The 24,247-nt window shown below is 43.6% G+C and overlaps 1 protein-coding gene across 1 annotated transcript in view; it reads right to left on the reverse strand.

Annotated features, from left to right (window-relative positions):
* The window catches only part of LOC135197273 (FAST kinase domain-containing protein 1, mitochondrial-like), a 61,267-nt gene that overhangs the window by 13,592 nt on the left and 23,428 nt on the right, over positions 1 to 24,247 (reverse strand). Inside the window, exons 3-6 of the mRNA XM_064224388.1 lie at positions 13,117 to 13,302; positions 12,690 to 12,841; positions 11,154 to 11,304; positions 10,855 to 10,978 (exon numbers count right to left, since the gene is read on the reverse strand). Of these exons, the coding sequence (XP_064080458.1) occupies positions 10,855 to 10,978; positions 11,154 to 11,304; positions 12,690 to 12,841; positions 13,117 to 13,302 (613 nt within the window). The remainder of the gene's footprint in view (positions 1 to 10,854; positions 10,979 to 11,153; positions 11,305 to 12,689; positions 12,842 to 13,116; positions 13,303 to 24,247) is intronic.

Raw genomic sequence — 24,247 nt, forward strand, 5'->3', positions numbered from 1 at the left:
CACTATTCTGCCTGAGTTACCAGCTACTCTCTTCTACGAAGGAATAGGTTCGTTACTATTATCGATCATAAGAAAATTCTCAAGCAGGCATATTTAAGCGAAACATAATTCGCTACATGCAGAAGCTGAGTTGGTGTTGTTTGTAACAATACCTTCAAGCATTGTCCCTTACACCGGAAACTCCTGGAAGTTTGCAGGAAGGACCGATTAAATACACTTAAAATAACAGTCCTTTCGGTTGCCATCTGTAGAGGTAACCACGATATGGCGTATATGACTTGAACTTTTACATTAGTAATATGACGCGAAGATAAATACCTAAGTATTGCAGTCACTTGAACATCTATTCTCTACTACATTCTTTCCTCCTCGACGAGGAAGAGAGAGAGAATGGAAATCGACTGTCTTCATTCTTTTTTTTTTTTTGCCAGAAAAGGAAATAATATTATTCAAATGGAAATCCTCAAGTGAGAACCGAAGATCGAAAAGGAAAGTTCAAGCTTCTTATGATATTTGACATAAGACTTCATGGACGTAGTCTATAAGTCTTTTTCCTGGATGAGCCTCTGACTAATGAATGAGAGCTCTTTCGAATTTTGTTACTTATCCGCTTATGCGATAAAATGTTATTAAGAACCTTGTCAATGAGACTAACCCAATTGCATGACGGAAAAGTAATTCCAGGAATTCGAGCATATAGCCTTCCCGATTCCCCGCAGAAATCGAGGAAGGGGCAGGATTCCTGATTAGAGACTGGGCTTACGACAGGAAGGACCTTAATGTTCCCCTTCGGCAGCGCAATCCCGAAAGCAGACGAGGCGTTTTATGACACCGAAATCTGCTTACAGTTTTTTCCTGGAATTCATCAAGTGATGGATTCTATTGAACGCTCCCTTCGTAGAAAGCGAAGTAGACATCTTGACGAGAACCAAACTCCTTCCTATACTTCGACGACGCCCTCTTGAAGAGCGTTCTTGCAGGAATCCTGCCGCACGTCCCTTGATGGCGTAGGACGCCTATCGTTCTGAAGAACGTACTGGCAAGTGCTCTACCGAGCGTCATGACGTGTAGGATGCCGAGCGTCTTCAAAAGCGTCCTTGCTAGCGTCCTGGCGAGCGTCCAGATGTGTAAGACATCGAGCGTCTTCCAAAAAGCTTATCAATGTTTATGACGTCGAGCGTCTTCTGAAAGGCCACCCGAAAAGCGTCCTGGAGAGCCGGCACACTGCTCCTGAAGTGTGAGAGCACTATAGGCAGACGTAAGGCTATCGTCTCCAAGACGGCCTTAAAAGACTTTCGTTACCTTCTAACAAAGACGGTGGCCGCCTGTGCAAATAACATTTTGCGTCTTTAGTAATGCAATGAAACATCCAGACACGCGCTCAAAAAAGGAACGCCGAGCGTTCCGAAAGGCATCGTCGCGAGGTGCTTGCCGAACGTCCTGATTGCATTCTTTGAGCGTCTTGAAGAGCGTCCGGAATAGAAGAGCGACGAACATCAAGGGAAGCATCATAGTGAATGACGTGCGTCAACACGAGTAACTTGAGAGGCTTCCTGGCGAGGGGAGACCGCTCATGAAACGCGAGCGTCCTAAGCATAAGTACGGTGATCGTCATCAGGACGAGTCTTAAGGACGTTCGCCACTCTTGACAAAAACGACGGCCGGCTGTGCGACATCTTGCGTCTTTGTCACGCTCATCGACACTGCAGAAGGGCATTTAAAAGGACGCCTGTGTGTTCTTGGGTGTATGAGGAATTCTTTGCCCTTCTCCTGTCGAAAACTAGGATAGTCTGTCCCAGTGTCATCTCTGTCCGCTGACAGAGCGTCCCTTAGGGACGAGTAAGATGCGTCTTGGCGAGCGTTGACTATGCAAATCAGCTTGCCGGACGTCAATCTTATGAGCTTGAACAATATCCCGTTTCGTAGTAAAGCGAACGTCACATAACGTAACATAGCGCCATGAGGGGAGGAGGAAACCTTAGCCGATGACAAATAAGACCTCCTTGGAGCGTCCACCAAATTGGCGAAATCTCCTTGAGAAGAAGACGGTGCTTTCAATCCTGTTTCTTCTCCTGTTTCGTACCAGATCCCAGCTCTCCCTTTCAGTCTAGATGGAGAAGTGCAAACGAAGTCTTCCCTTTAACCTTCCTTGAATCCATCCAATCCTGGACTTCTCTTAAACGCTCTCTTCGCAGAGAGCGAAGTGGCCATCTTAACGAAGCCAGGGGCCTTCCTGGCCTTCGATGATGGCAAATTGTGAAGGTGGAGCGTCTTGGAAAGCAAGAAAACAATCCTTGCTACAAGAGTAAAGACGTTCCTTCCTCTCGATAGAGCGTTGAATGTCTCGAAAGGCATCCTTGTGAGGGTCCTGCCTTAAGGACATTTTTAATCTCTTGACCAAGACGACAGCCGTCCTGTGCGACATTTTGCGTCTTTGTCACGCTTATCGATATTAAGTTCAAGCCGAAGGGACGCCAGATCGATGTGGGTTCCCCGTAACCCTCCTTCGGCTTTCGACATGCCCTCTCCCTAGTCCTGGGAGTCCGACAGAGGTCCCAGGCCTAGAGGGCTTATGGGGGCGGATCTGACGTTCCCTCCTGACGGAGGAGAGGACGTGAAGCGTCCTCTTCTCTTAAAGCTTCTTAGAGGGCGCGAGTCCTTCCGAGAGCTCCAACCTTGCGGGAGGACGCCTCGGAGGACGAGAAGCAATCTTTCATGATTCGTGCACGTGCACGATCTTTGGCAGCCTTATCCTGCCGAAGGGAACGCCAGATCGGTGGGGGGGTTCCCGTAACCCTCCTTCGGTTTTTCAACTTGCCCCCTCCCTGGTCCTGGGAGTCCGACAGAGGTTTAGACCTAGAGGCGTTATAGGACCGATCTGACGCCCCCTCCACAACACTAGGGGCAAAATCAACATCACTACACTCACAACACTGATTGGAGAGCGAGCACTTTTTCAAGCTTACTTGATGTAATCCACAATAATAGAAAGGGCATTACTTCTCACAGAACTTCCTCTAGGCCCGTAAGCCATACCACAGGGTTAGGCAAAATAAAGTCTACTGGAGGTTAGTAGGTTCATTATCCTAACTTCTGTTACTGTGGAGGAAGACCTCCTGATTCTATCACGCTCTAATTTGCGTACATACGAATCATACGTCTCTTTCGGAATCAGTCAACATTACACTAATTACATTGATCTCTCAACAAAGAAAACATGTAAACGTCATGTATACTAAACGAGTGTCTACCGAAGGTTTCGGTAGCCTCCCCTTACCCGTTGCAGACAACAAAATCTGAAACTAGGTCTAACTAGATTCAGACATCATATGCAATGAAAAAATTTTAATTAATTTATGATAGCGTATGCCTAGCCACAAATCCAACCAAGTCAATCATTCAAAAAAAATAAGTAGGATACTTAAGCGGCTAATGAAGTTTCAAAAATCCTAGGCGGAGGTAATGGAAACAGGTGTTTTCACTACCGCGACAGAGAAAAATCTGAATAGAAAATGGGAATGATTCCTGATATCCGCCTCCCAGCGGCGGGAATGGGTACTAACCACCTGGGCCGCCCACTGCGTGTGCCGGGAGTTTTGAATTCTGTCGGACTTCGGAGAATACAGCTATATATATATCTGACAGGTAAGTTTCATGAACAAACTTGTTTTTAAGTGCAACCAACTGAAGTTTACCTCTGCAATTATAAGTTAGAATAAAAAATTTACAGAAGCAACAAAACAAATTAATGTTCAAATATGTTACAGTCATATGAAAAACATTATTGCCAACAATCACATATAACTGGTAATAGAATGAAACTTATTAAATTCACAGTAATCCACATCTGCAATTTAAGATTAATAACTCTAACATATTAAAATATAATGCAGATGTACAATATCAACATATATATGAAAGTTTTAGAAAATTGTAAGATGGTTCTACAGCCGCACCATTAGAAATATCTTTACAAATGGAACCTTGAAAGCTAATTCAAGTAACTATAACTGAGTGATCTTGTCCTGAAAAATTATTAACCATATGTTAAGAGGAAAACAAGTTATAATGTTGAGTCCACAGAAAGAATACCAAAGTGTTATTTGGTTACAGTATAGAGAAATGTTATTGTTATGATACAATAAAGTTTGTTCATACCTTACCTGGCAGATATATATATAGCTGTATTCTACCGACGTCCGACAGAATTTCAAAAACTCCCGGCACACGCAGTGGGCGGCCAGGTGGTTAGTACCCATTCCCGCCGCTGGGATGGCGGATATCAGGAATCATTCCCATATTCAGATTTTTCATACCATTTTCTATTAGATCATACCACTGTCCTGAGGGGAGGTGGGTGGGTACTTTAATTATATATATCTGCCAGGTAAGTATGAACAAACTTTATTGTATCATAACAATAACATTTTGTTCATGAAACTTACCTGTCAGATATATATTATAGCTGAATCCACCATTGGAGGGGGAAGGGACAGAATAGAAGGATTTAGGAAACACCTCAAGTGCAGATGATTGACATCTTGATTCTTACCCTGTTAGCATAGCGACTTCTTGATTACTATCACCGAAGTCTGCTTTTGCTTTACTAGAGTTGCCAACAAGGTAGTGACCTGTGTAGTTGGTGCGCTCTAGATGATCTGTCAACGGGAGCGTGACCACAATGTGACTAGACCATATTGACCATACTGTGAGGGCAACGAAGCTAAAACCACCACCTGACCTAACCTATCGAAGTTAGTCCCATAACTTCTAGCTAACGAAAGGGAAAGCGCCTCAAGCGACCAACCCTTCAAAGTTAAAAGCACCACCTATCCCTTTTCTATAGGATAGATTCGTGCTGCTTCCTGCCTCCAATAATATTTCTACGGATATGTATGGTCCTAGCGACTCGCAGATCTCATATGTCGTCTTCACATCCCGTCGGGAGTGTGAAGCGAACACAGAGTTGCTTCGCTCAAACGTGGCACTCAGGATATTACCGAGTGTCATGCTCTGTTGAAATGCTTCCGAGGCCGCGCCCTCACCTCGTGAGATTTACTTTAAAAGGTTTCAAATCTTTGTTTCAAACATGAAGATGAGCCTCTTAGAAGACTCCTTAAAAATACGCCAGGGCGTTCTTCGACATGGGCAAGTCTGGTCTTTTTACGGAACACCGCCCAGATTGTCCGAATGACCTCGACTTTCTTTAGTTTTATCAAGATAAAACTTGAGAGTCCCGACAGGGCACAGGACTCTCTGTGGCTCTTGCCCAAAAATTTGTGCCATCCCCTTGATCTCCAGGTCTCTGGGGCCAAGGGTTAGACGGGTTTTTGTTCTTAGCAAGAACGGAAGGCTTAGAGGACACCGAATTATGTCCTCTAAAGCCAAAACCTCTGATGATGGCTAAACCTCACTACCATCTTTGCCGCAGCTAGAGTGGTTAGAAAATTAGCCTTTCTGGTTACGTGTATTAAGTTTACAGAAAGGAGAGGTTCGAAATGCTTTGACATCAGGAACTTCAGCTACATCTAAGTTCCATGCCGGAAGCTTCGATCTAAAAAATTTCAAGATTTCCACAGACCTCAAAGATCGTGAGGGCTTTGTTGTTTGACAGATCCGAATCTCTGAGCCTAGAGGCCGTCAACATATTTCCGTATTCTACAATAGTTGGGACTGCTAGCTTATCCCATACTTCAGACGGAATGGGAAGGCGGTAAAGTAATTCACAGAGGTCAGAGGTGGAGGAACAGTCATTCTTCCTGCCCTATGTCCAGAAACGGCCACTCCGATTGGTACACTGCAAAATATGCAGCACTGCTTTGCTTTGGCAATGAGACTTGCAATTAATCTTGAAGATCCTCTCGCTTCTTGACACTCTGAACGCATTCAGACTCAGAGCGGAGAGATTTTAGGTACCTCTCGAAGTGAGGCTGTTAGAGTAGACCGATTCTCTCGGGAAGGGTCCTTGGAAAGTGCTCTCTGAAGGACGTGACCTCTGTGAATCCAGCTTCTCGAAGGCCAACATGGGGCGATCAGCGTCTTTCTCACTCCCTCTGACGCCAGCGATTATCTTATACATTTCCTAAGCTTTTGAATAGGGGAAAAGGGCTAACCAACTATTCCCCATTCCATACTATAGGATGGCGTCTATTGTACCGCTCTCGGATCGAGAATAAGGGCGCAACGTAGAGGAAGCTTCTTCGTTTCAATATTGCAAAATCTACGAAAGGACGTCCCCAAAGTCTCCACAACTCTCGACATACTTCTAAGCGAGGATTACTCAAAAGTCAAACGTCAGTAGTTGCTGCCGTCGATCGAGAAGATCCGCACGGACGTGCAATCGTGTAACGAACCTCTTAAGGATCGTTACGTTCCGTGCCTATGCCGATAACCATCTCTCTTTTCTTGGGATATGAGAGACTGCGGAATTATCTGAGATGATTTGGACCACTCGACCAAAACCTCACTCTTCGAGGAACTGGAGAGCCAACCAAATTGCTTCCAATTCTTTTAGATTATGTGCCAGGACCTCTGTCCGGATGCCTGGCTCCCTCTCATTATCACCTGAGGTGATCCTTAACCCATTGAGAGAGTTTAGAATTATCTCTAGATCTTTGATGTTATTTCAGTTCTCCTGTAGGAAAAACTGTAGAGGTCTGAATTGCAGTCTATTCAGGGAAACAGCTTCTCCAGCGAGGAAATGGTCCCCAGGCAGACTCATCCATTCCCTCACTAAGCATGCTTCCTTCCCTAATAAGGTGCGCTTTGCATAAGCAGGAGAGCATTATTATAGTGCTATGCTGCGGTAGACTCGTACAAAGAATTCTGTTACAGTGCGGTAAGCAGCGCCGAACATGTCTAAGAGATCTCTGTTGAAAATTTCTTAGCAAAAGGAAGTCGTTTATTCATGATTACCAGAAATCCCCTCAAACCCGAGGCGAAAGTCATGATTGTAGGGCAGAGATACGGTTCGTAAATCAATCCCGCGGGAGAGAGAGACGTAACCGACTGAGCAGTACAACGAGCTACCTAACACTGAGTTGGTGACAGTGTGAGACACTGTGACAGTTACAGGCAGCAGCTTATGTTCACCTTCTCGCAGTCTTATGCCGAGTTGCCAGCTATTCTATTCATCTAGGAATAGATTTTTCCATTATTTGAACAGAAAAACTCTCAAGTTGGCATATCTAAGCGAAACAGAATTCGCTAATACAGAAGCTGATTTTGTGTTGTCGTAACATTACGCTTAATTAACCAAATGTTAAATCGGAAACTCCTGGAAAGTTGCCGGGAGTACCGATTAAATATACTGCGTCATCCACAATGACAGCAACCTCTCGTTTCGCACTATTCTGCCTGAGTTACCAGCTACTCTCTTCACGAAGGAATAGGTTCGTTACTATTATCGATCATAAGAAAATTCTCAAGCAGGCATATTTAAGCGAAACATAATTCGCTACATGCAGAAGCTGAGTTGGTGTTGTTGTAACAATACCTTCAAGCATTGTCCTTACACCGGAAACTCCTGGAAGTTTGCAGGAAGGACCGATTAAATACACTTAAAATAACAGTCCTTTCGGTTGCCATCGTAGAGGTAACCACGATATGCGTATATGACTTGAACTTTACATTAGTAATATGACGCGAAGAATAAAAATACCTAAGTATTGCAGTCACTTGAACATCTAATTCTCTACTACATTCTTCCTCCTCGACGAGGAAGAGAGAGAGAATGGAAATCGACTGTCTTCATTCTTTTTGCCAAGAAAAGGAATAATATTATTCAAATGGAAATCCTCAAGTGAGAACCGAAGATCGAAAAGGAAAGTTCAAGCTTCTTATGATATTTGACATAAGACTTCATGGACGTAGTCTATAAGTCTTTTTCCTGGATGAGCCTCTGACTAATGAATGAGAGCTCTTTCGAAATTTTGTTACTTATCCGCTTATGCGATAAAATGTTATTAAGAACCTTGTCAATGAGAACTAACCCCAATTGCATGACGGAAAGTAATCCAGGAATTCGAGCATATAGCCTTCCCGATTCCCGCAGAAATCGAGGAAGGGGCAGGATCCTGATTAGAGACTGGCTTACGACAGGAAGGACCTTAATGTTCCCCTTCGGCAGCGCAATCCCGAAAGCAGACGAGGGCGTTTTATGACACCGAAATCTGCTTACAGTTTTCCTGGAATTCATCAAGTGATGGATCTCTTGAACGCTCCCTTCGTAGAAAAGAGAAGTAGACATCTTGACGAGACCAAACTCCTTCCTCTGCTTCGACGACGCCCTGTTGAAGAGCGTTCTTGCAGGAATCCTGCCGAAACGTCTGATGCGTAGGACGGGCCTATCGTTCTGAAGAACGTCCTGGCAAGTGCTCTACCGAGCGTCATGACGTGTAGGATGCCGAGCGTCTTCAAAAGCGTCCTCGCTAGTGTCCTGGCGAGCGTCCTCGCTAGCGTCTGGCGAGCGTCCAGATGTGTAAGACATCGAGCGTCTTCCAAAAAGCTTATCAATGTTTATGACGTCGAGCGTCTTCTGAAAGGCCAACCCAGAAAAGCGTCCTGGAGAGCCGCACACTGCTCCTGAAGTGTGAGAGCCCTATAGGAAGACGTAAGGCTATCGTCTCCAAGACGGCCTTAAAGACTTTCGTTACCGTTCTAACAAAGACGGTGGCCGCCTGTGCAACATTTTGCGTCTTAGTAATGCAAATGAACCTATCCAGACACGCGCTCAAAAAAGGAACGCCGAGCGTTCCGAAAGGCATCGTCGCGAGGTGCTTGCCGAACGTCCTGATTGCATTCTTTGAGCGTCTGAAGAGCGTCCGGAATAGAAGAGCGACGAACATCAAGGGAAGCGTCATAGTGAATGACGTGCGTCAACACGGAGTAACTTGAGAGGCTTCCTGGCGAGGGGAGGGCCGCTCATGAAACCAGAGCGTCCTAAGCATAAGTACGGTGATCGTCATCAGGACGAGTCTTCAGGACGTTCGCCACTCTTGACAAAAACGACGGCCGGCTGTGCGACATCTTGCGTCTTTGTCACGCTCATCGACACTGCAGAAGGGCATTTAAAAGGACGCCTGTGTGTTTCTTGGGTATGAGGAATTCTTTGCCCTTCTCCTGTCGAAAACTAGGATAGTCTGTCCAGTGTCATCTCTGTCCGCTGACAGAGCGTCCCTTAGGGACGAGTAAGATGCGTCTTGGCGAGCTGTTTGACTATGCAAATCAGCTTGCCGGACGTCAATCTTATGAGCTTGAACAATATCCCGTTTCGTAGTAAAGCGAACGTCACATAACGTATACATAACGCCATGAGGGGAGGAGGAAACCTTAGCCGATGACAAATAAGACCTCTTGGGAGCGTCCACCAAATTGGCGAAATCTCCTTGAGAAGAAGACGGTGCTTTCAATCCTGCTTCTTCTCCTGTTTCGTACCAGATCCCAGCTCTCCCTTTCAGTCTAGATGGAGGAAGTGCAAACGAAGTCTTCCTCTCGATAGAGCGTTGAATGTCTCGAAAGGCGTCCTTGTGAGGGTCCTGCCTTAAGGACATTTTTAATCTCTTGACCAAGACGACAGCCGCCTGTGCGACATTTTGCGTCTTTGTCACCGTCTTATCGATATTAACGTCCAAGACCGAAAGGTACGCCAGATCGATGTGGGTTCCCGTAAACCCTCCTTCGGCTTTCGACATGCCCTCTCCCTAGTCCTGGGAGGTCCGGACAGAGGTCCAGGCCTAGAGGCGTTTATGGGGCGGATCTGACGTTCCCTCCTGACGAGAGAGTGAGGACGTGAAGCGTTCCTTTCTTCTCGAAAGCTTCTTAGAGGGCGCGAGTCCTTCCGAGAGCTCCAACCTTGCGGGGAGGACGCCTCGGAGGACGAGAAGCAATCTTTCATGATTCGTGCACTATCTTTGGCAGCCTTATCCTGCCGAAGGGACGCCAGATCGGTGGGGGGGTTCCCGTAACCCTCCTTCGGTTTTCAACTTGCCCCCTCCCTGGTCCTGGGAGTCCGACAGAGGTTTAGACCTAGAGGCGTTATAGGACCGATCTGACGCCCCCTCCACAACACTAGGGGCAAAATCAACATCACTACACTCACAACACTGATTGGAGAGCGAGCACTTTTTCAAGCTTACTTGATGTAATCCACAATAATAGAAAGGGCATTACTTCTCACAGAACTTCCTCTAGGCCCGTAAGCCATACCACAGGGTTAGGCAAAATAAAGTCTACTGGAGGTTAGTAGGTTCATTATCCTAACTTCTGTTACTGTGGAGGAAGACCTCCTGATTCTATCACGCTCTAATTTGCGTACATACGAATCATACGTCTCTTTCGGAATCAGTCAACATTACACTAATTACATTGATCTCTCAACAAAGAAAACATGTAAACGTCATGTATACTAAACGAGTGTCTACCGAAGGTTTCGGTAGCCTCCCCTTACCCGTTGCAGACACAAAATCTGAAAACTAGGCTAACATAGATTCAGACATCATATGCAATGAAAAAATTTTAATTAATTTATGATAGCGTATGCCTAGCCACAAATCCAAGTCAACCATTCAAAAAAATAAGTAGGATACTTAAGCGGCTAATGAAGTTTCAAAATCCTAGGCGGAGGTAGTGGAAACAGGTGTTTTCACTACCGCGACAGAGAAAAAATCTGAATAGAAAATGGGAATGATTCCTGATATCCGCCTCCCGCGGCGGGAATGGGTACTAACCCCCACCTGCGCCACTGCGTGTGCCGGGAGTTTGAAATTCTGTCGGACGTCGGAGAATACAGCTATATATATATCTGACAGGTAAGTTTCATGAACAAAATGTCATTATAATACAGCATGAACATACCTGTTTCTAAAAGTTCTTTGCAGTACTTCTCATGAAACCATGGAATTTTCTCTTCTGGGTGGTCAATGCAAACAGCACGATTCAATTCCATAAGTGTGTGACGTACACGGTATGGATATGTGCCCTAAAAGAGTTAAATACAGTATAAAAGTATTTGATCGGAACATACTTTTCTTCATTAAGAAAGGCTAAGAATTCTTTAATGTCATAATTTTCCTTTTGTAATAAGGATACCTTATTCAAAATAAAATGCAAAGGTTTTATCAACAAAAAGTAAACATTTAAAATGCATACAATACCTTAGAATAGCAGGCAGAGATTTCGTCATCTAACTTGTCGAGAAATGAAATATTAAAGATACTCTGAAGAATCTCAGTATTAACGTAGCCGTACATACATAGAGCCAAGCTCATTTCCAAAATACTCAAACCAGACAGACTGCTCCTATCTCTGAAAAATGTACGAACATTTAAATACTGTGCAATATACAAGTTTGTACCGAAGTGTTATCTATCTAAAATTTTGGAAGAATTTTCTTTTCTCTTCTTGTATTCAAAATAATTTTACTGTAATTTTTACATGTTTACTTATCTTCTGAATACTTTAAAGAATATGAAATTCACTATAAAAAAATAAAAGTACATAAATCTTTCAGTTTAAAAATCTTTCAGCTTCACTGGGTAAAAACATAAAATGTACTTCCAGATTAATCTTACATCATTTATGAATAAAATTAAAGGGTTGTTTAACCTCCAAGATAAACCCTACTGCATACTTATGATCAGTCTAATTTAGTGGTCAACAGAATCATGGACACTTGCTCTAGAAATTTTCTCCACAAGACCTGCAATTTTGATTCAAAGATTAAAAGTAAGAATGTTTCAGGAATTGGCTTCTTTGTGCGTAGGCAGAGGGTGAAGTTTCTTTCAATGTTAGTGGAAGAAAATACTTTCACTCTTTCGTTTCTTGGTTTTTCATTTGTGTAATAAAGAATCTGTTGAGGTTTTGACTTTCCTGAGTAGACCACCAACTCTGCCAGTTAAAGAATTTCCCTCCTTGGTAGATAGCAGTTAACAAGGGACTGTGGTAAGTAGTTTTTCATGTTTGTTTCAAACAAAGAACACTATGTTTTGCTTAGATAGCTGTTGGTTTTCATGTTTTACAGTGATTTTGTATGATTCTATTTTTTTTTAGTTTGGGTTAACAGGCATCAGTGACCTTTGACCCATTAGTAATGGCAGGCTAGTTGGTTTATTTTTAAAAGTCATAAGCAATTAAAGTACCACTAAACTGTAGGTACAATGTGCCTTTACGATATATCCTTAAAGGAGTCCCATTTCTCACTGTACTACTAATGCATATAAAAATAATCCCAATTTTCATTAATTAGAGATTCAACTAACCTTTTATCTTTTTTTTTTTTTTTAAGTTTCCTAACAGAAGTTGGAGGTAATAGTTAGGGCAAATGTAAAACCTTGCCTAACACAAATCAAGGCTGCTCTCATTTTAAGTAAGGAATCACATCTTGAATACCCACATTTCACTTGCCTTAAGGCTCAAGTAAAATCAGAGTTGTTTTTTGCACAGAAATCTATAATAAAACTAACAAAACCCATATCCACTGTAACAACAGCAAAATACTAAATTCATTGCACGATTTGTATTTAGTTACATGCAGTATTTTTCTTTAAAAAAATTAATTTCACTACACCACACCCTCAATTTTATCCATTAACAACCATATGTTTTTTTCCCACCAAAATATTTCTGCTTGAATACACTACTTTTCTGAATTCAACCAAAGCAGAGAAAAAATATGCAACATTTAAACTTACTGATTTAAAATGTAAACACAAGCTGAAAAAAACTTGTCATAAGATTCTGGGTGATAACCAAGGCTATAGATGCATGTCAAAAATCTTTCAACTGTTCCTGCTAGCATATAGTCTTGATTTTTGATCACATACTCTGCTACTGCTTCAAATATCTGTGACAAAAAAGGGAAGGTAAAATTTAAGCATGTTATAAAATACTGTACTTTTTACACAGTTGAGATATACCAACTTGTGAGAATAACTCGAGAATTATTTTGACTGCTGAAGTTGTACAATACATAATCTAATTCTCTTCATATTCTGCATGAGTACACCAATGTTTGTACACTGTTTGACTTCAAAGATGTCCTCAGGATTGTAGAACTCAAGTTTTCTTATATACATACTATACACTTGTCACACCAAAAAACAATATACAGTATACTACCTTTGGTGAGCTATATTTCGTTCTCTGAAAATTGCTCGAGATGTCCCTTATGACACGCGAATTAAGCTCTCCCAAGAGTGGAATGTGTGCATCTACTAAAGCGTCAAAAAGAAACGTCCTTGAAGATCCCCCTCGATTAAGAAAAGCTCGAGTGAGGTCAGAAATCAACCCCAGGGACTCCACTTTCTGAAATGTCAACAGTGTCCTTAAGGGCAAGAACTTCTTATGATACAAAAATGATATTGTTATTGTACAATAAAGTTTCATACATACTTACCTGGCAGATATATACTTAGCTATAGACTCCGTCGTCCCCGACAGAAATTCAAATTTCGCGGCACACACTACAGGTAGGTCAGGTGATCCCGCCGCCTGCCGCTGGGTGGCAGGAATAGGAACTATTACCGTTTTAAGCCAGATTTTTCTCTTCCACCTGTCTCCTGAGGGGAGGTTGGGTGGGCCATACGATCGTATATATCTGCCAGGTAAGTATGTATGAAACTTTATTGTACAATAACAATATCATTTTCATACATTCAACTTCCCTGTCAGATACGTATATACTTAGCTGATTGGCACCTTTGGCGGAGGGCAAGAGACAGCTAATTACTGACCTAATAGGTAAACAACATATGTTGTAGGTAATACAAGTTAATTAATAATACCCTAGTTCCTACCTGTTTAGGCGGAAGATTTCTTAGCTTGTGCTGAGAAGTCTGCTTCGCCTCAAAAGCTTCAGCGAGGGTGTGCCCTATGGCTGAGAACTCTTGAAAAGGACTGTCATGGGGTCTTATCCACTTACTCCAAACAGAACCTAATGGCATTGTCATGGAGTCTTATTCACTTACATGACAATATACCTATGCCTCTTGGCATATAAAGGAGTAAAATACTGATCCCGATCACCCGATCCTAACCGTGGATTAGTAAATATGATTGAAAGGCGTTATCCCCAAACACCTTTCAAACAACCTAAAAAACTCAACTCCAATCATTTTTAAATCACAATATAAAATATAAGGACAAAAATTAATATTAAGGATCAGTCTTCTCTCCTTTCCCCAGCACTGTATCCGCTGATACATAAGGTCCTAGAGAGAAGCATTTCTCATATGTCACTCTCACATCTTTCAAGTAATGTGAGGCGAACACTGAGTTACATCTCCAATACGTGGCCGCTAAGATGTTCTTCATTGACATGTTCTTGTTGAACGACAATGATGTAGCGACTGCACGTACTTCGTGTGCTTTTAACCCTTAAGGTCTTATATGCCTCACTATCACAGCTCATGTGGGCTTCAGTTATGATGTTCCTAACAAAAAATGCTAAGGCATTCTTTGACATAGCTCTCTAGGGTCTTTAACTGCACACCATAAACTCTGATTGCAACCCTGCAACTGCTTCTTCTTCTGCAGGTAAACTTCAAAGTTCTCACAGGACATAAAGTTCTTTCCATTTCATTCCCAACTAATTGAGAAAGGCCTTTTACTTCAAAAGTCCTAGGCCAAGGTCTCGAGGGGTTTTCATTTTTTGCTAGAAATAAAGGTTTAAAGGACAATACAGCCGAATCCTTCTTAAAACCCACTCTAGAATCAAGCGCTTGCAGCTCACTCACTCTTTTCGCAGTGGCGAGAGCTATTAAGAAAATGTTATTGTTATGATACAATAAAGTTTGTTCATACTTACCTGGCAGATATATATATAGCTGTATTCTCCGACGTCCGACAGAATTTCAAAAACTCCCGGCACACGCAGTGGGCGGCCAGGTGGTTAGTACCCATTCCCGCCGCTGGGAGGCGGATATCAGGAATCATTCCACTTTTATTTTCTATTCAGATTTTCATACCACTGTCCCCTGAGGGGAGGTGGGTGGGTACTTTAATTATATATATCTGCCAGGTAAGTATGAACAAACTTTATTGTATCATAACAATAACATTTTGTTCATGAAACTTACCTGTCAGATATATATATAGCTGAATCCCACCATTGGAGGTGGGAAGGGACAGAATAGAAGGATTTAGGAAACACCTCAAGTGCAGATGATTGACATCTTGATTCCTTACCTGTTAGCATAGCTGACTTCTTGATTACTATCACCGAAGTCTGCTTTTGCTTTACTAGAGTTGCCAACAAGGTAGTGACCTGTGTAGTTGGTGCGCTCTAGATGATCTGTCAACGGGAGCGTGACCACAATGTGCCTAGACCATATTGACCATACTGTGAGGGCAAACGAAGCTAAAACCACCACCTGACCTAACCTATCGAAGTTAGTCCCATAACTTCTAGGCTAACGAAAGGGAAACGCGCCTCAAGCGACCAACCTTCAAAGTTTAAAAGCAACACCTATCCCTTTTCTATAGGATAGGATTCGTGCTGCTCCTGCCTCCAATAATATTTCTACGGATATGTATGGTCCTAGCGACTCGCAGATCTCATATGTCGTCTTCACATCCCGTCGGGAGTGTGAAGCGAACACAGAGTTGCTTCGCTCAAACGTGGCACTCAGGATATTACCGAGTGTCATGCTCTGTTGAAATGCTTCCGAGGCCGCGCCCTCACCTCGTGAGCATTTACTTTAAAAGGTTTCAAATCTTTGTTCAAACATGACGAATGACCTCTTAGAAAGACTCCAAAAATAAAATAACGCCAGGGCGTTCTTCGACATGGGCAAGTCTGGTCTTTTTTACGGAACACCGCAGATTGTCCGAATGACCTCGACTTTCTTTAGTTTTATCAAGATAAAACTTGAGAGTCCCGACAGGGCACAGGACTCTCTGTGGCTCTTGCCCAAAAATTTGTGCCATCCCCTTGATCTCCAGGTCTCTGGGCCAAGGGTTAGACGGGTTTTCGTTCTTAGCAAGAACGGAAGGCTTAAGAGAGGACACCAAATTATGTCCTCTAAAGCAAAAAAACCTCTGATGATGGCTAAAACCTCACTACCATCTTTGCCGCAGCTAGAGTGGTTAGAAAATTAGCCTTCTGGTTACGTGTATTAAGTTTACAGAAAGGAGAGGTTCGAAATGCTTTGGACATCAGGAACTTCAGACTACATCTAAGTTCCATGCCGGAAGCTTCGATCTAAAAAATATGTTATTGTTATGATACAATAAAGTTTGTTCATACTTACCTGGCAGATATATATATAGCTGTATTTCTCCGACGTCCGACAGAATTTCAAAACTCCCGGCACACGCAGTGGGCGGCCAGGTGGTTAGTACCCATTCCCGCCGCTGGGAGGCGGATATAAGGAATCATTCCCATTTTCTATCAGGAATCATTCCCATTTTCTATTAGATTTTTCATGTCCATTGGGGAGGGGAGGGTGGGTGGGTACTTTAATTATATATATCTGCCAGGTAAGTATGAACAAACTTTATTGTATCATAACAATAACATTTTGTTCATGAAACTTACCTGTCAGATATATATATAGCTGAATCCCACATTGGAGGTGGGAAGGGAGAAGAATAGAAGGATTTAGGAAACACCTCAAGTGCAGATGATTGACATCTTGATTCCTTACCTGTTAGCATAGCTGACTTCTTGATTACTGTCACCGAAGTCTGCTTTTGCTTTACTAGAGTTCCAACCAACAAGGTAGTGACCTGGTGTAGTTGGTGCGCTCTATATGAATTCTGGTCAAGGGCGGGGGCAAGGTTGACCACAATGTGACTAGACCATATTGACCATACTGTGAGGGCAACGAAGCTAAAACCACCACCTGACCTAACCTATCGAAGTTAGTCCCATAACTTCTAGGCTAACGAAAGGGAAAGCGCCTCAAGCGACCAACCCTTCAAAGTTAAAAGCACACCTATCCCTTTTCTATAGGATAGGATTCGTGCTGCTTCCTGCCTCCAATAATATTTCTACGGATATGTATGGTCCTAGCGACTCGCAGATCTCATATGTCGTCTTCACATCCCGTCGGGAGTGTGAAGCGAACACAGAGTTTGCTTCGCTCAAACGTGGCACTCAGGATATTACTGAGTGTCATGCTCTGTTGAAATGCTTCCGAGGCCGCGCCCTCACCTCGTGAGCATTTACTTTAAAAGGTTTCAAATCTTTGTTCAAACATGACGAATGAGGCCTCTTAGAAAGACCTTCCTTAAAAAAATAACGCCAGGGCGTTCTTCGACATGGGCAAGTCTGGTCTTTTTACGGAACACCGCAGATTGTCCGAATGACCTTGACTTTCTTTAGTTTTATCAAGATAAAACTTGAGAGCCCCGACAGGGCACAGGACTCTCTGTGGCTCTTGCCCAATAATTTGTGCCATCCCCTTGATCTCCAGGCCTCTGGGCCAAGGGTTAGACGGGTTTTCGTTTTCCTTAGCAAGAACGGAAGGCTTAGAGGACACCGAATTATGTCCTCTAAAGCCAAAACCTCTGATGATGGCTAAAACCTCACTAACCCTCAATGCCGTAGCTAGAGTGGTTAGAAAATTAGCCTTTCTGGTCACGTGTATTAAGTTTACAGAAAGGAGAGGTTCGAAATGCTTTGACATCAAGAACTTCAGACTACGTCTAAGCTCCATCAAGATTTCCGCAGACCTCAAAGATCGTGAAGGGCTTTGTTGTTTGACAGATCCGAATCTCTGAGCCTAGAGGCCGTCAACAACATATTTCCGTATTCTACAATCGTTGGGACTGTTAGCTTATCCCATAATTCAGAACGGAAAGGGAAAGACGGTAAAGTAATTCACAGAGGTGGAGGTGTAGGAGCAGTATTCTTCCTGCACTATCTCCAGATTCGGCCCACTCCGATTGGTACACTGCAAAATATGCAGCACTGCTTTGCTTTGGCAATGAGACTTGTAATTAATCTGAAGATCCTCTCGCTTCTCGACAGTCTGAACGCATCCAGACTCAGAGCGGAGAGGTTTTAGGTACCTCTCGAAGTGAGGCTGTTAGAGTAGACGATTCTCTCGGGAAGGGTCCTTGGAAAATGCCCTCTGAAGGACGTGACCTCTGTGAATCCAGCCTCTCGAAGGCCAACATGGGGCGATCAGCGTCTTTCTCGCTCCCTCTGACGCCAGCGATTATCTTATCAGCTTTCCTAAGCTTTTGAATAGGGGAAAAGAGACTAACATACTATCCCCATTCCATACTATATGATTGCGTCTATTGCTACCGCTCTCGGATCGAGAATAAGGAGCAACGTAGAGGAAGCTTCTTCGTCTTCAATATTGCGAAGAAATCTACGAAAGGACGTCTCCAACGTCTCCACAACTCTCGACTACTCTAAGCGAGGATTACTCAGACGTCAGTAGTTGCTGCCGCCGATCGAGAAGATCCGCACGGACGTGCAATAGTGTAACGAACCTCTTGAGGATCGTTACGTTCCGTGCCTATGTCGATAACCATCTCTCTCTTCTTGGGATATGAGAGAGCTGCGAAATTATCTGAGATGATTTGGACCAATCGACCAAAAACTCACTCTTCGAGGAACTGGAGAGCCAACCAAATTGCTTCCAATTCTCTTAGATTATGTGCCAGGACCTCTGTACCTCTGTCCGGATGCCTGGCACCCTCTCGGTACACCTGAGGTGATCGTCAACCCATTGAGAGATGTTTAGAATTATTTCTAGATCTTTGATGTTATTTCAGTCCTCCTGCAGGAAAAAACTGTAGAGGTCTGAATTGCAGTCTATTCAGGGAAACAAGCTTCTCCAGCGAGGAAATGGTCCCCAGCAGACTCATCCATTCCCTCACTAAGCATGCTTCCTTCCCTAATAAGGCTGCGCTTTGCATAAGCAGGAGAGCATTATTATAGTGCTATGCCGCGGTAAACTCGTACAGAATTCTGTTACAGTGCGGTAAGCAGCGCTGAACAGGTCTAAGAGATATCTCTGTTGAAAATTTCTTAGCAATAGGAAGTCGTGTTTATTCATGATTACTAGAAATCCCCTCAACCCGAGGCGAAAGTCATGATTGTAGGTAGAGATATGGTTCGTCAATCAATCCCACGCGGGAGAGAGAGACGTAACCGACAGAGCTTAACAGCGAGCTACCTGATACTGAGTTGGTGACACTGTGACAGTCACAGGCAGCAGGCAGCAGCTTATGTTCACCTTTCTGCAGTCTTATGCCGAGTTGCCAGCTATTCTATTCATCTCAGGAATAGATTTTACATTATTTGAACAGAATACTCTCAAGTTGGCATATTTGTAAGCGAAACAAAATTCGCTAAATACAGAAGCTGATTTTGTGTTGTCGTAACATTACGCTTAATTAACCAAATGTTAAATCGGAAACTCCTGGAAAGTTGCCTGGAGTACCGATTAAATATACTGCGTCATCCACAATGACAGCAACCTCTCGTCTGCACTATTCTGCCTGAGTTACCAGCTACTCTCTTCTACGAAGGAATAGGTTTGTTTACTATTATCGATAAGGAAATCTCAAGCAGGCATATTTAAGCGAAACATAATTCACTAGATGCCGACGCTGAGTTAGTGTTGTTGTAACAATACCTTTAGCGTTGTCCTTACAGCGGAAACTCCTGGAAGTTTGCAGGAAGGACCGATTAAATACATTTACAATAACCGTCTTTTCGGTTGCCATCTGTATAGGTAACCATGATATGCGTATATGACTTGAACCCTACATTAGTAATATGACGCAAAGATAAAATACGTAAGTATTGTAGTCACTTGAACATAAAATTCTCTCTAATGAATGAGAGCTCTCTCGAATTTTGTTCAATGAGAGCTTATCCGCTTAAGCGATAAAAGTTATTGAAGATCTTTGTCAATGAGAAACTAACCCATTTACATGACAGAAAGTAATCCAGGAATTCGAGCATATAGTTTTCCCGATTCCCGCAGAAATCGATCGAGGAAGGGGCAAGATTCCTAATCACGAGACTGGGCTTACGACAGGAAGGACCTTAATGTTCCCCTTCGGCAGCGCAATCCGAAAGCAGACGAGGCGTTTTATGACACCGAAATCTGCTTACAGTTTTCCTGGAATTCATCAAGTGATGGATTCTATTGAACGCTCCCTTCGTAGAAAGCGAAGTAGACATCTTGACGAGACCAAAACTCCTTCCTCTACTTCGACGACGCCCTCTTGCGAAGAGCGTTCTTGCAGGAATCCTGCCGAACGTCTTGATGCGTAGGACGCCTATCGTTCTGAAGAACGTCCTGGCCAGTGCTCTACCGAGCGTCATGACGTGTAGGATGCCGAGCGTCTTCAAAAGCGTCCTCGCTAGCGTCCTCGCTACGTCCTGGCGAGCGTCCTCGCTAGCGTCCTGGTGCGAGCGTCCTCGCTAGCGTCCTGGCGAGCGTCCAGATGTGTACGACATCGAGCGTCTTCCAAAAAGCTTATCAATGTTTATGACGTCGAGCGTCTTCCAGAGCGTCCTGATGAGCGTCTCTTGCGTGTAGGACGTCGAGCATCGGCAAAAGCTTCCTCACGTCTCAATGCGTAGGACGTTGAGCATCTTCAAGAGACGTCCTCGCGAGAGTCTTACCGAGCGTATTGGTGCCTAGAACACCAAGGGCATCTCAGAGAGGATCTTGTCGAGCGCCCTGATGCATGAAAGGCCATAAGACTTGACCATACCGTAGACTTAAAAGTGAATTCTCTACTCATTCATCTTCTCACTAAGCATGTTACTCTAATAAGCCATGCTTTCGTAAGCATGAGAACATTATATAAATATATAGTGTTCTGCTGCGTTAGATTCCTTTAATAATGTTACCTACGGTAATCAGCATTGAAAGGCTGGAATATCTTTCTTATTGAACGTATCTTAGCAAAAGGCAGACAACTATTTTATTTATGTTTGCCTTAAACTATCCCCTCAATCCGAGGCTCTAAGACCGCGACTTGTAGGGGAGAGATACGGTTAGTCATTCCATCCCGCAGGACCGACCTCTCATGACTGAGCAATAGATGGTTACTGCGTTGGTCTAAGCGATAGCAGCCGTGGCCACGTAGCAGCACCTCCGTTAGCTGTCTGGCCTTACTCTTCCAGAGTTGCCAGCTACTCCATTCAATAAAGGGGAATCTTATAAAATTATTATCGAACTTCTGGAAGTCTTATTAATGTATATTTAAGCGAAACAAGACTTCGGATAAATCTAGAAGCTAATTAGGTATTGTCATAACAATCCCTTTAAGCGTAGTCCTTCCTAGGAAAGTCCTGTAAGGATACTGGTAATAGAGTTGTCACAGCAAAAAGAAGTAACTACGGTATGTGCTTATGATTTGTTGACCGTATCGTATTATCATACAGCAGATACTCTACTACCTTCTTTCCCTGCCGAGGCAGATAGAGAAAGGAAAAAAAAAAAAAACTTTTACTATCTTCGTTCTTTTCGTTAATAGAACGATAGAAAGAGAATATTTCCTTAAGTAAGGAAGTTAATCCAGGAACTCTTTAAATCTTCGTAATTTCCTCATAAATCGCGGAGAGAGACAGAATTCCTGTTCATCTCTAGGGTTTACGGAAGGAAGTAGATATTTCCTATCCGCCATCATACCCAAACGTCGATAAGATTCTTATTAAGAAACCAAGGTTTCTCCCGTACGTCTTGGTAAAAACTTCGACATGACTGTTGCTTATCAAATACGGAGGCGTCCCGAAAAGCGTCCTCAAAAGCGTCCTGCCTTCAAGGGGAGCGCCGCTCATGAAGCGTGCTAGTCATAAGCCGATGTACGGTGATCGTCGTCCGGACGAGTATTATGGGACGTTCGCAACTCCTGACAAAGACGGTGGCCGCTTGTGCGACATCTTGCGTCTCTGTCACGCTCATCGACACTTCCAGAAACGCACTCAAAAGGACGCCTTAGGGTACGCCTTCTTCCTTTTCACAGTAAGTGAGATAAGGCGATCTGGGCGCTTAACAGCGTTCTTCCTATTTCCTTTCTTCTTTCTCCCATGTGTTGGAAAGTCGTCAATTGTTAAGGCGGCGATTACAATCGCACGACAATAGAGAGAGGACGTGAAGCGTCCTCCTCAATAAGCTTCTATTTAAAGGGCGCGAGTCCTTCCGAGAGCTCCAACCCTGTACGGGGAGGACGCCTCAGACGAGAAGCAATCCTTCAGGATTCGTGCACGTGCACGATCTTTGGCAGCCTGAGAAGCGTCTTCAGGTCTTGCCGAAGGGACGCCAGATCGGTGGGGGTTCCTCGTAACCCTCCTTCGGCTTTCGACATGCCCTCTCCCTGTGTCGGGAGTCCGACAGAGGTCTTAGACCTAGAGGCATTATAAGGCCGATCTGACGCCCCCTCCACAACACTAGGGGCAAAATCAACATCACTACACTCACAACACTGATTGGAGAGCGAGCACATTTTTCAAGCTTACTTACTTGATGTAATCCACCATAATGCAAGAAACTATAGGGCATTACGTCTCACAGAACTTCCTCTAGGCCCGTAAGCCATACCACAGGGTTAGGCAAAATAAAGTCTACTGGGGTTAGTAGGTTTCATTATCCTAACTTCTGTTTATGTGGAGGAAGACCTCCTGATTCTATTTACGCTCTAATTGCGTACATACGAATCATACGTCTCTTCGGAATTCAGTCAACATTACACTAATTACATTGATCTTTCAACAAAGAAAACATGTAAACATCATGTATACTAAGCGAGTGTCTACCGAAGGTTTCGGTAGCCTCCCCTTACCCGTTGCAGACAACAAAGTCTGAAAACTAGGCTAACTAGATTCAGACATCATATGCAATGAAAAAATTTTAATTAATTTATGATAGCGTATGCCTAGCCACAAATCCAAGTCAATCATTCAAAAAAAAATAAGTAGGATACTTAAGCGGCTAATGAAGTTTCAAAATCCTAGGCGGAGGTAGTGGAAACAGGTGTTTTCACTACCGCGACAGAGAAAAATCTGAATAGAAAATGGGAATGATTCCTGATATCCGTCTCCCAGCGGCGGGAATGGGTACTAACACCTGCCGCCCCACTGCGTGTGCCGGGAGTTTGAAATTCTGTCGGACGTCGGAGAATAAGCTATATATATATCTGATCAGGTAAGTTTATGAACAAATTCAAGATTTCAACAGGACCTCAAGATCGTGAAGGGTTTGTTTGTTTGACAGATCCGAATCTCTGAGCCTAGAGGCCGTCAACATATTTCCGTATTCTACAATAGTTGGACTGCTAGCTTATCCCATACTTCAGACGGAATGGGAAGGCGGTAAAGTAATTCACAGAGGTCAGAGGTGGAGGAACAGTCATTCTTTCCTGCCTATGTCCAGAAACGGCCCACTCCGATTGGTACACTGCAAAATATGCAGCACTGCTTTGCTTTGGCAATGAGACTTGCAATTAATCTTGAAGATCCTCTCGCTTCTTGACACTCTGAACGCATTCAGACTCAGAGCGGAGAGATTTTAGGTACCTCTCGAAGTGAGGCTGTTAGAGAGTAGACCGATTCTCTCGGGAAGGGTCCTTGGAAAGTGCTCTTGAAGGACGTGACCTCTGTGAATCCAGCTTCTCGAAGCCAACAACATGGGGTGGGGCGATCAGCGTCTTTCTCACTCCCTCTGACGCCAGCGATTATCTTATTACATTTCCTAAGCTTTTGAATAGGGGAAAAGGGCTAACCAACTATCCCCATTCCATACTATAGGATGGGCGTCTATTGCTACCGCTCTCGGATCGAGAATAAGGGCGCAACGTAGAGGAAGCTTCTTCGTCTTCAATATTGCAAAATCTACGAAAGGACGTCCCCAAAGTCTCCACAACTCTCGACATACTTCTAAGCGAGGATTACTCAAAAGTCAAACGTCAGTAGTTGCTGCCGTCGATCGAGAAGATCCGCACGGACGTGCAATCGTGTAACGAACCTCTTAAGGATCGTTACGTTCCGTGCCTATGCCGATAACCACTCTCTTTTCTTTTCTTGGGATATGAGAGAGCTGCGGAATTATCTGAGATGATTTGGACCACTCGACCAAAACCTCACTCTTCGAGGAACTGGAGAGCCAACCAAATTGCTTCCAATTCTTTTAGATTATGTGCCAGGACCTCTGTCCGGATGCCTGGCTCCCTCTCATTATCACCTGAGGTGATCCTTAACCCATTGAGAGACGTTTAGAATTATCTCTAGATCTTTGATGTTATTTCAGTTCTCCTGTAGGAAAAACTGTAG

This window comes from Macrobrachium nipponense, chromosome 18, assembly GCF_015104395.2.
Source record: "Macrobrachium nipponense isolate FS-2020 chromosome 18, ASM1510439v2, whole genome shotgun sequence".
Lineage (NCBI taxonomy): Eukaryota > Metazoa > Arthropoda > Malacostraca > Decapoda > Palaemonidae > Macrobrachium > Macrobrachium nipponense.